General features: G+C 40.7%; 1 protein-coding gene across 7 annotated transcripts in view; it reads left to right on the top strand.

Moving 5' to 3' along the window:
• Nucleotides 1–12,292, top strand: part of SPIN1 (spindlin 1) — a 65,004-nt gene that overhangs the window by 25,773 nt on the left and 26,939 nt on the right. For 6 of the 7 annotated variants that reach the window (XM_054186746.1, XM_054186749.1, XM_054186745.1 and 3 more), the window contains exon 2: nucleotides 6,650–6,875. In XM_054186746.1, the coding sequence (XP_054042721.1) occupies nucleotides 6,824–6,875 (52 nt within the window). In that variant the 5' untranslated portion in view covers nucleotides 6,650–6,823. Of the gene's footprint in view, nucleotides 1–315; nucleotides 415–6,649; nucleotides 6,876–12,292 lie in introns of all 7 variants that reach the window. The other variant, XM_054186747.1, reaches the window with a different exon arrangement.

The raw sequence follows: 12,292 nt of genomic DNA, 5'->3' as shown, positions 1-12,292 counted from the left end.
GGAGAGACTTTGCCTTCTTCAGTGCTTAATTTCTAGACAGTCAAACTTTAATCATCAGTTTCACTGAGGTGGCACTAGTCAAATCCATCAACTGTTTTCTTCAACTGAAGTTGATCTCTCTCCCAGTAATCCAGAGCTTTTCAAGGAGCAGAAGCCAGCAAATGTTGCCAAATGGGATGTAGTATATTCTTGTAATTTTTGATCAGTTGTCCAGAATGGTAGTGTCGAATGTGGTTACTCTGGGTTTTAGTTTTTTGTTTGGCATTTTTCCACAGAAAGTGAAAATTCCTTCTTTGTTTTTTTTGTGTGTTCCAGGCTATTGATGGATGTGTACTCTAATACAGACAAGAACACACTTAACTTGCATCTCCCTTGCATCTCCCTTAACCTGCATCTACCACAGTAACTATTTATGTAAGCATAAGGGTAATGCAGGCAAGGCTAAAAATTATTTTATAAGCTGTTAGAGGAAATAATATCTTTTTAGCATTTAACCTATTACAAATGTTTTTAAAATTGGAAATAGGTGAATTCTGACATGGTGGCTGTCAATACTGTGCTCTCCTGCTCTCTTTACTGGTGCTTTTACTACAATTTAGACCTGTAGCGTGGGAGTTATGAAAATTAGTCTTGCAAGATGATACTCTTATGCTGGGAAAGTGGTTATTAAGTCCCTGAAATCTTTTTTAAGATAAGCAAGTTTTATCTTTTTTAAGATAAGCAAGTTTGTTTAAAATACTGTTTTATAATACTGGCTATAGCAAGGTTCTTGCTGCTGGCTTTACAAAGTGGCTGAATTATATGCTGTCAGGGTTTACCTCAAATTACATCTCCTGAAAAAAGAAGAGTTCTTAAATGCTAAATTGGTTTAAGTGAGACAGACTGCTTTAATGATGTATGTTGTGAGGAAAATGCGGTGGAAATAAAGAACAAACTGTACTGTTGTCTCAGTAATAGCTACATTTTGCTAATTCCAGAGGGAGAAAACAAGCATGGATAGGAAACATTGGAAACTATACTTTCAAGATTTCTCTCTGTCTGTTCTTTTATTTTTTTTTTTTGTGTGTGTGTAAGAATTTTTAATGCAGTCTTCGAGAGTTACCATTTGTGTGTGTTCTTGTAAAACTATACCAATGTTTCAAGTTAATGAAGTTACCTAAAATATTTTAAAAAGTCCACATTTCACCTGAAATACTGTTTGTAACTTTAGTAGAGCTATGGTAAGGACATGTACTGGAAGATGGTTTAGACAAAACTTGTTGAAACTGTTGTCTGAGATAGAAGACTTCTGGAGGATTAGGATCCTTTGTAAAACTACCTGTTTAATTCTGAATGAATGGAATAATTCTTCAAAATAATATTACTGTTGATAGTTTCCTACTATAGTGTTTTCATTTTTTTTTTTTTTAGGATTCCTTATATTGTCTATCATGTTCCCTGGTTTTATGCTATAATATCGAGTTCTTGTCTTCAGAACTTACCAGCAAACCCTTTTTTGCTCTGTATGATGACAAACAGTCTGTCCATTTGTGCTAAATGCTAAGTAACGCCAAAATATTTTAATAAATAATTATTTATAAATAGAAATGGCAGTGTGCTGTCTCTTGACACAAAATTAAAATACAGGAGTTTGCTGAAAGGTTAAAACCATTTTTATTCGGTTCCAGAATCATCATAAAGTATCATAGTCTGATCCCTAGAATTCATTGCATGTATGCCTGTTCTGCTTCCACTTTAGCAGAAACTGTACAGTATCTTCAGTTGCATCACCAAAGCATTGTAGTGTGAAAGTAACAACATTTTATTTATGTATCTGTCATAGAATGACAGAGTGGATTGTGTTGGAAAGGACTGTAAAGGTTATCTAGTCTAACCCCCCTGCCATGGGTAGGAACACCTTTTATTGATGGGGTTGCTTGAAGCCCCATCCAACCAAATACATGTGTATTTCTGTGTTTGTATACATGCCAGTGCTGCTTGTTTCTGCACAATTGTAGGCAAATAACACATCTATGGGTAGAGAAAAAGCTGCAGAGGCTATCATAGGGGAGGGATAGTAGTACTTTATTTGGGGCTTTCAGCTCATAAATCCATAGTTGAAATGTATGGTTCACAGTTCTCAGCTGTAAATCACTTCCATGGCCAGAGTTTACGTACTATAATCTTTCTCAGACATCATATGTTACTACCCACACAAAATCCTAGTGATAGGATAAAAGAGTTCTTAATAACCAATATGCTGGATGAGCCTGTAGGATACTTCAAAACAGATCTAAGTTTGAGTGGCTGAATTCTTAAACTACAGGGAAGTGTTCGGGGTTTTTTACTAGTGAAGAAAAAAAAAGTAATGCAAACTAAAACTGGGCATATACTTTTATTCCCCCTGTTACTTAAGATATATTTTAACATTAAGATTGCCTTTGGAGATGGGGCTAGTTAGATAGGCTAGTTATAGCCTAATGAGGACTTGCACAGGATGATTCTTTCTGTTCATATGGTAAGAATTAGGGAGTCTAGATAAAGTACATGCTTCATCCAACTTGTTAATGCTGAAACCATGGTACTACTCAGCTGAAATATGTACCAGCAGTTCTGAACTGAGTTATGGAACTTAAAATGCTGCTTACCAAGTAGCTGATGCATTTAATTTCAGAATGACTCCTCCTGTTACCGTAAGTTGGCAATTAAGGACTCTCTAAGACTCAATTTTGGAGTGCTAGAAAGCAGGCATTTTTTATTGCAGCAATGGGCGCACAGGGGATCACGGCCAGCTCTGAAAGCAGGAGCAGATCTCCTGAGGAGGTGTGAGCCTGTAGTTAACACCAGAGGGTATATAATCTGAATTTGCAGCTCTGTATCTAAGAGATACATGCAACAGGTGCAGTTACGCTCCCTCTCCTTCAAATGTTTACCCTGAAAGCAATGCCTCAGCAAATGTTCTGATACCATTTTCTTCTGTTTTCGTGATGGTAAAATGTAGGTATGCTGTTTAGGAATGAAGCATTTAACTTTGTGGTTTTGGTGCCATAAGCATTAATTATCACCGCTGTGTTTTTGTGCTACAAACATCCCTCTTCCCTGGATAGCAGGGTCATGAAGCTTTTGCTAGAATGCAGCAAACAACATTGTGCTGTGTGTTGCAGTGAAGTGCATGTAATTTGGTGGAAAAACAAACATGCAAGTTAACTGAAAGTGAAGCTAGAGAATTATTTTAGGTGGTTACACTTATTTTCATGGAGTTAAAAGCTCATGTAAAAGCATTTTAATGTTTCTAAACAACTAAGTTTATAGATGAGCTTAAGCTGGTTCACAGTGAAAGTTACAGTCTGCATGCTAGTTTTTCCTCCTTTTGCCTTTATACTAAAAAATAAGTCTTTTAACACAGCTTTATTTTTTCTGTCTTAACATTGTTTCTTCCTCCCTCCTCTGATAGTATGATTGTACTATTATTAAAATTGATATGATTGACAATTTGTAGGGCTTGTGTTTTTAGTCAAACACTTAACCTTCAGTGAAACAGTTTGCAGTAGTTATAACACTATCAGGCGAAGTAGTGATCTAATTTCTGTGTTGTTTTTTGGTTTTGGTATTTTCTGATGGATGTGCTGTGATCCAGGAAGCTTTGTAAAAGTAAACAAGCAAAACACCTGGTCTGATGAGTAGTTGCAGCTGATGACAAGTTGAAAGAATGACTGCTTGTCTTCAAGTGAAAGCTGCAGCTGCGCTGCTGGTGGCCTGTGCTGTCAGGTGTTGGGGAAATCGGTGCCTAACTGATAGGCAGTGGCATTTATCTTCTGAAAGCTACTGGCAGTTCGTAAAGACTAGTAAAACTTGGTTTGGATGTGTCAGTTTGGATCAAAAAAAGCTACTTGTGTTCTTTTTGCTATATCTGCTGCTGTTAACAGAATTACCCTAAAAAGTTGATTGTTTCATAAGTCATCTTATATGCATCCAAACAAGGAGTTAGCAGGATAGCTTATTGCTACTCAGCACATCAGAAGCATGTTAAAAACTTTTTTCAACTTTAGTGTGGAACATGACATTCTTTGAGACTTCTAATAAAACTGTATAGTAGAAGTTTTTACATTTTGTGAGTTAATTTTTTTGTTGATGACATCTCATTAAGAGTTTAAGATATTTGCATGATGGCATTAAATGTATTGTTTTGTCATTCATCATGTTTAAGAATTCTAAGTTTTATGGGTTTTAGTTTATTTATTAATCCAGCAAGTGAGGCTTAGTTACATATGCTTTAAAAGTCAAGATGTTCTCAAAGTACATCAGTTTATTTTCAGAAAATCAGGTTTTATCCCTCCTTATTAATATCTTCAGAACTATCAGTGTGAAACTGAAATGTGAATTGAATTCAGAATGGTAGTTTTAGGAAAACTCAAGTGTCATTTGCTTTCAGTGAAAATCTTCAGTGAGGTTTTGAATTAGTGATAGTTAGTGGCTTAGTTCCTAGAAAATCAGTTTGAACTGATGAATTAAGTTTTGTCTTCAGTAGCCGTGTGTCCTTAGGTTCAGAGGACACACTTAATGATACACTTCATTAAGTGCTAGCAAAAATTGTGACTTTAGAAGGATTAGGAAGTAACTTTCCTTTTTAAAGGTATGACTTCAGATCTGTGGGGTAGTAATACTTGGGGACATACCAATAAAAAAAAAAGTTAACTGGTAGAAAACTACAACTTTTGAGGTGTTTTAGTTGTCTTTACAAACATAGCTACTTAACAACCAGTGAAATTAAAACATGTAGTAGTTTATATTTTTGCCATGAATTGGAAATCTTGGGGCAGAGAGGAAGTATGTAATACGTACAGGTATTACGAAATATTTACAGCTGCTTGAATAGCAAGTCAAAGTCTTACTGCAAAAGGGTATGTTAGTTTCTAGATCTGAAGGATTTTCACAGTTTATGGCTTTGTGGCAGGGGAGTTTTTTGGTTTATGTTTTTTTGGGGGCACGTTTGTTGTTTTTTTTTGAAGTAGAAAAATATAATGCTAGATTACAGTTGATTCTCAACAAATACCTTCCCTGGAGGAAAAAAAAAGCCTCAGTTCTATGCCTGTGAGACTGAATATGATAGTGTATCACAGCAGTGCTCTGAGTTTGGCTTGTTTTCATAGTCATTGATGCTTCTGTGCTAATATATTTTAATTCATAGTAAAATATTTTGGGGTTTAGTAGAAAGACAATCCTTATGCTGTGTTCTAGTAAAGTAATTAGGCAAGTTAATTGCTTCCTGTTGTGTCTTGAAGTACTTTTAGAAAGTTGACTGTTATTGCCCTGGTATCATTCAGCATTGTTGTTTATACACTGGTAGATTTCAGGGAGAGATGAAATGTGGACAAACTACTAAGCTTCTGTGAATCAATTTTTAACTGTAATTCCACAAATTCTTACAAATTCCTGACTGTGAATGTCTAAGTTAGCTCTTCCAAACATAGTATGCATCTTTATGAAAATTGGAAATGACTGAATTTTTGTCTCACTATTGCTATTTTTTTCCTAGGAGTATTGCTCTGTGTTTCTCTAGTGTTCCTAGAAATTAATGAGTGCGATTCATGGAAGAATTGGCAAGTGTTGTCAGATGCAAATACCTCAAGGCATGTCCTTGTATGTTCCCTTATTCAGTAAGGCACAAACATACGGTACACTTTTTCCCTCATCTGGGTCACTAGTTAGGGGCATTCCTCTGTTTTTAACCCCTGTGTGAAAATTGACCGCAGGTTCTAAAACTGAAGTAAAAGAGAGAAGACAGCACTGATTAACAGATTACAGAGAACATGATTGCAGCAATGACATTTCTTAAGGAAATGAAACTAAAAGGGTGATCTCACTTCACTTGTATTAGCCATATGCAGCACTGAAGTTAGGGATTAATCTGGATAAATGTTTCCTGTTTGAAGTAAGCTAACCTGTAATTCTTGAAATTTTCAGGTGATCACAAGTTTCTGTAATTAAATCCTGAAAAGGACTTTTAAAAAGTTATTTATCTCCCTCATCTAGAGGAATGGGATGACTAAATGTTTTAGGAATCTGGTGAGTTTAGGTGTAGAGAATCACCAAAAACTTCTGCAGATCTTCTGTGAACCAATGGCTTGACAAATTGCTGGCTTCAGTAGTCATTGCAGTGGAATCAGTGTTTTGGTACCTCTTATATGTTGGATTTTTTCAACAGATTTTTTTTTTTTTTACTTATACAAAGCAAAGTTATTTTCTATGTGGTTGTGAAGGTGGTTTGTTTCTAATAAATGGAAATAGTTGATTTCTGCTTTACCTCTGGTGAAGGTAATTCCACTTCTTCTAATCTAGTAGTCATTCTTCCCTGTACTAAGCGCAGTGGTTTTTAAGAAGCTTTCCTTTTGGTATGTAGTTGACTTTGATGTGATATGGAACTTTCCTATGAACCTATGAATGTGGGGGAAAAGTAGCAGCCCTTGTATTTGTTTAGCTGTATTGTTGCCTATATGCCCTCTGTTTGCTGAATGTTTTCAGAGTAACAAAATATGAAGGAACTCAAAAATATTGAGTATGAAAACAAGCACTAAAGTGAATAAAAATATTTTTATCTTAACCAAGTCAGTTAATGCTTGTCATAACCAAGTCTCAAATCAAACTATATTTTACCTGTTTTGTTTTTCAGAGTACTGTAATTGAACGTGCAGCTTCTACGTTTGAGGAAGGACAAATTCATGATTGAATGGTGGATTAATAAGGAGCTGGTTTATTCCAAGAATAAGACGATAACCTGGGAGTTGGGAAGAACTGGATTTTCACCCTAGTCCAGCAGCTTTGCTGCTCACTTAAACACAGATGAATGAAGACCCCATTTGGAAAGTCACCAGGTCAGCGGTCCAGAGCTGATGCAGGTGAGGTGGCTTTCTGGGTGGTTTTAGTGGGTAAAAAGTGTTCTTACTTTGTATTTTTTTTATTGTATGCTGTATATATGTATACTTATTTTTTTTGTATGCTAATACGTTAATGGTTTTATTGAGGTGTTATCATTCCTCTCATAAAAGAACATCTACTTTTGTTATATAAACTGATGAATCGAAAAGGCATATGTAAATTTAATTTAGCATTACAGATATACGTATAAGAAGTGTTTAATATAGTCTATATTTTTGAAGTTTTATTAGAACTGTAAGTTATGTAAAATTTTAAAAAGGAACAAAATCAATTTTGTTTTGGGATTACATTGACGTATTAAGGGGAGAATTTCTCTTGTTTATCAGAAGTGCTGGAACATAAAAAGAAACTTATTCACCATGTATTTGTAACAGAGTAAAACTCTTCATGGTTGTATAGAAGCTGATCAGCTAGTAATTGTAAAAGAGAATCTCTTGAAAACACTACAAAAATGCTAATACTGTTGCTACTGTGTGTGTTCTCTAAAGTGAAATAGGTTAGTGAAGGTATTATAAAGCAATTTTTTTATTCAGAAAAATGCAACTTTGAATAAGCTTTCATCCTCTTATGACGAGTTAGGCTTATTCAAAATTTTGCAGCGTGAAAGGCTAATGGATCTTAGTCAGTCTTTTGTGCTCTGTAGTAAGAACTATCAGCAGTGATGCAAAAAAAAGCATCAAGCAACCAAAGAAGAACTGTTCTGTAAGTTGATACTTGGTCCTGTATAAATTTAGCTAGACTCTGCTTCAGCTATGCATTGTGGCTGGACTAGTGTGGGACAGGGACTAAAAGTTATCATTTGCAAGTCAGGAATTCTACAGACCAGCATTTTGAGGATGAAAAGGTTACAGATGAATATTGTTCATCCTTCTGTTCAATTATTTGCTTTTTAGTTGAAATTACTTATTTACAGGTAAATTGTTTTGTATATTTAGTAATTTTTTTCCTGTTACGAAGTTACTTTGTATTTTTCAGTTGGGAGGAAGTGCCCTTCCTATCCCGTGTTGCAGCAAAACTCACTAGTCAGTGACCTGTGCAAGGAAAGACTTTGTAGATACATGATGCAGCATATTTTCCGTCACCAACCATTGTGAATTGGTGCTTTCCTAAAAATCTCAGGAAACTGTCATGTGCACTTGTGAAAGCTCAGTTAACTTTTAAAATACCCAAGCAACAGTCATAGAATCATAGAATTGTTAGGGTTGGAAGGGACCTTAAAGATCATCTAGTTCCAACCCCCCTGCCATGGGCAGTGACATCTGCCACTAGATCAGGTTGCTCAGAGCCCCGTCCAGCCTGGCCTTAAAAACTTCCAGGGATGGGGCTTCCACCACCTCTCTGGGCAACCTGTTCCAGTGTCTCACCACCCTCAGGGTGAAGAACTCCTAATGTCCAGTCTGAATTGTCCCATTTCTAGTTTTAATCCATTCCCTCTAGTCCTACCATTACCTGATATCTTAAAAAGTCCCTCACCAGCTTTCTTGTAGGCACCCTTAAGATACTGCTAGGCCACTATAAGGTCTCCTCGGAGCCTTCTTTTCTCCAGACTGAACAACCCCAACTCTCTGTGTGTCCTCATAGGAGAAGTGCTCCAGCCCTCTGGCCATCCTTGTGGCCCTTCTCTGGCCACGTTCCAGCACGTCCATATCTTTTGTTTAATAGGGGCTCCAGAATTGGATGCGGTACTCCAGGTGGGGTCTCATGAGAGTGGAGTAGAGGGGGAGAATCACCTCCCTCGACCTGCTGGCCACGCTTCTCCTGATGCGGCCCAGGATACGATTGGCTTTCTGGACTGCTGGTGCATGCTGACGGCTCATGTTGAGCCTCTCGTCCACCAGCATCCCCCAGTCCTTTTCTTCAGGGCTGCTCTCAAAGCCAGTCACTGCCCAGCCTATATCGGTGCTTGGGATTGCCCCGACCCAGATGGGGGACCTTGCACTTGGTCTTGTTGAACTTCAGGAGGTCGGCATGGGCCCACCTCTGCAGCCTGTCAAGGTCCCCCTGGATGGCATCCCTTCCCTCCAGCATGTCAGCTGCCCCACACAGCTTGATGTTATCAGCAAACTTGCTGAGGATGCACTCTATGCCACTGTCCGTGTTGCTGACGAAGATGTTAAACAAGACCGGCCCCAGTACTGATCCTTGAGGGACTCCACTTGTCACTGGCCTCCACTTGGACATGGACCCATTGACAGCCACTCTTTGGGTGCGGCCGTCAAGCCAGTTCTTTATCCACTGAATTGTCACTCCATCAAACCCATATTGTATCAGCTTGGAGACCAGGATGTCATGCAGGATGGGCTTTGCTCAGGTCCAGGTAAATGACGTCAGTTGCTCTCCCCTTGTCTATTGATGTTGTGACCTTCTCATAGAAGGCCACCAGGTTTGTCAGGCACGATTTGCCCTTGGTGAAGCCATGTTGATTGTACCCAGTCGCCTCTTCATTATTCTTCTGCCTCAGCAGTGCCTTCAGGAGGATCTGCTCCATAATCTTACCAGGCATGGAGGTTAGACTGAGTGGCCTGTAGTTCCCTGGTTCATCCTTCTTTCCCTTTTTGAAAATGGGGATTATGTTTCCCCTTTTCCAGTCAGTGGGGCTTCACCAGACTGCCATGACTTTTGGAATATAATAGAGAGCGGTTTAGCAGCCTCATCCGCCAGTTCCTTCAGTACCCATGGGTGTATCCCATCAGGTCCCATGGACTTGTTCACTTTCAGGTTCATCAGATGGTCACGAACCTGATCTTTACTTACGATGGGCAGTTCTGTCCAACCCCTGCCATTGTCTTCTGTGATGCTGGGAGTGTGGCTGGAGCCCTTGCCAGTGAAGACTGAGGAAAAGAAGTCATTGAGAACCTCGGCCTTCTCCATATCACTTGGCATCAGCTCCCCTGTTTCCTTTCTGAGGGGGCCCACACCCTCCCTAGTCGTCTTCTTACCATTAATGTACCTATAGAAATTTTTGCTGTTTCGCTTGATCTCCTTGGCTAGATTTAATTCTAATGAGCTTTAGCTTTTCGCACCAGGTCTCTTGCTGTTCAGACAGCTTCCTTATGTGCCCCCCATTCTAGCTGTCCTTTCTTCCACTCCTTATAAAGTTTCTTTTTGTGTGACAGTGTGTCCAGGAGCTCCCTGTTCATCCAGGCAGGTCTCCTAGCATTCTTTCCTGCCTTCCTCTTTGTCGGTATAGTTTGCTCCTGGACACAGAGAAGGTGATCCTTGAATACTGACCAGCTGTCCTGGGCCCCCCTTCCCTCTAGAGCTTTGTCCCACAGCACTTTGGCCGGCAGATCCCTGAAGAGATCAAAGTCTGCGTGCCTAAAGTACAGGGTCGTAAGCTTGGAATATATCCTTCTAGTTGCCCTGAGGATCTTAAATTCTATTGCTTCGTGGTCACTGCGGACAAGGTTATCGCTGAGTCTCATGTTGGTCACCAGTCCTTCCCTGTTGGTGAGAACGAGGTCCAGCATAGCACCTTTTCTTGTTGGTTCCCCTACCATTTGGAGGAGGAAGTTGTCGTCTGTGCATTCCAGGAACATTCTGGATTGCTGGTGTCTTGCTGTGTTGTCCCTCCAGCAGATGTCAGGGTGGCTGAAATCCCCCACGAGGACCAGGGCCTGTGAATGGGAAGCCACTTCCATCTGCCTATGGAGGGCCTCATCTGCTTGGCTCTGCTGGTCAGGTGGCCTGTAGCAGGTGACCTTCCCTTGTCTTCCTTTTAATCTTAACCCATACACTCTCAACGAGCTCCTTGTCCTTCCTCATGTGGAGGTCCATCAATTCTAGCTAGTCACTGATGTAGAGGGCAACTCCTCCTCCACTCCTACCACGCCTGTCCTTCCTAAACAGCTTGTATCTGTCTATCCCTACATTCAAGTCATGGGAATCATCCCACCAAGTTTCAGTAATGGCCACTATGTCATGGCTTTCCAGCAGCATAGTGGCCCTTAATTCGTCCTCTTTATTGCCCAAGCTGCGTGCATTTGCGTAGAGGCACTTCAGCTGGGCTAGCCATGTCACCCTCTTGCACGGATCCCCCTTGATTCCCTTGGTGTGTCCTGGTGCATCGTCTCCGGTTTGCCTTAGGGCAAAAATTTGAGAGCCCTTACTAGGACTCCATCCCTCTGCCCCTGATGTGCTGCCCCACTGTTTGTCACAGGCAAGCATGAAATTATTGACTTCTTCAAATCTAGTTTAAAGCCCTGTCAATGACGCCTGCCAACTCCTGCCCCAGAATCCTTTTCCCCCTCTGGGATAAGTGCATCCCATTAGCTGCTCGCAGCTCTGGTGCCTCATATACCAAGCCGTGATCGTAAAACCCAAAGCCCTGTCTACGACACCAGTCTCGGAGCCATGAATTAACCTGTTGACTCCTCCTATATATTCCCTCATCCATCGCTGATGTCATAGGGATGGAGGAGGACACAACCTGAGCTCCAGATCCCTTTACCAGTTGCCCTAAGGCCCTGAAATCTTTTTTAAATGATTGTGAACCTCTCATTGCTACCTCATCACTTCCCACCTGAAAGACCAGAAGTGGGTAATAATCTGAAGGTCTCACAAGGGTGGAGAGTTTACCTACGATGTCCTTTACTTGGGCACCAGGGAGACAGCAGACCTCTCTATGAAGCAGGTTCGGTCTGCATATTGGGCCCTCTGCTCCACTCAGCAGGGAGTCACCTACAACAATGACCCTTTGATTTTTCTTTTCAGGGTCAGTTTTGATGGCCAACCTGAGGCGAGTTGGCCTTGGTGGCTCTTATGGCCTTCAAGAGCCCCTTCCTTGCTTGCAACCAGTTCCTCCTGCAGAGCCTCATACCTGTTCTGCAAGGGCATTATAGGTGGTGCACTTCTTAAAGGAACCTGCTTGCTCTGTTTATTTCATATGTTCTGTCGGACAGAGACCTGTTCCCATTGACCCTGCTCATGCAGATTACTATGGGACAGCTGGGAGGCTTGCTGGTGAAAGGATACGGAATCCTCTGGTCCACTAAAAGTTACCTCCCATTCTGTTTGTAGAAATGGTCCATTTCCCTCTCACTCTCTCTAATGTTCCTCAATCTACTCGTCTCTTCTCTGAGCTCCATCACTTCATCTTGGAGCTGTGCCACCCGGCTGAGCAGGTCATCAACCTGCTCACACCGCACGCAGCCGTGGTCAACGTTGTCGCCTGCTGCCAGTGAAAGGCTGTGGCATTGCTCACAGCCTCTGGAGGCTTCTTATAGTCTTATAAACGGTGGGTGTTGCTGGGTCCGCCCATGCTAGCTCAGCAGGCCCGCCCACAAGCTGTCAGCCTTGTGTGCACAGGCACACCACTTTTCCCAGCTTCTAAGAAGCCCCAAACAGAGCTTTTTGCCAGCCCTTTTGGCTTCAGATC

Source organism: Rissa tridactyla, chromosome Z, assembly GCF_028500815.1.
Source record: "Rissa tridactyla isolate bRisTri1 chromosome Z, bRisTri1.patW.cur.20221130, whole genome shotgun sequence".
Taxonomy (NCBI): domain Eukaryota; kingdom Metazoa; phylum Chordata; class Aves; order Charadriiformes; family Laridae; genus Rissa; species Rissa tridactyla.
Note: the sequence above shows the minus strand (reverse complement) of the source record. Positions and strands in the feature narration are given on the sequence as shown.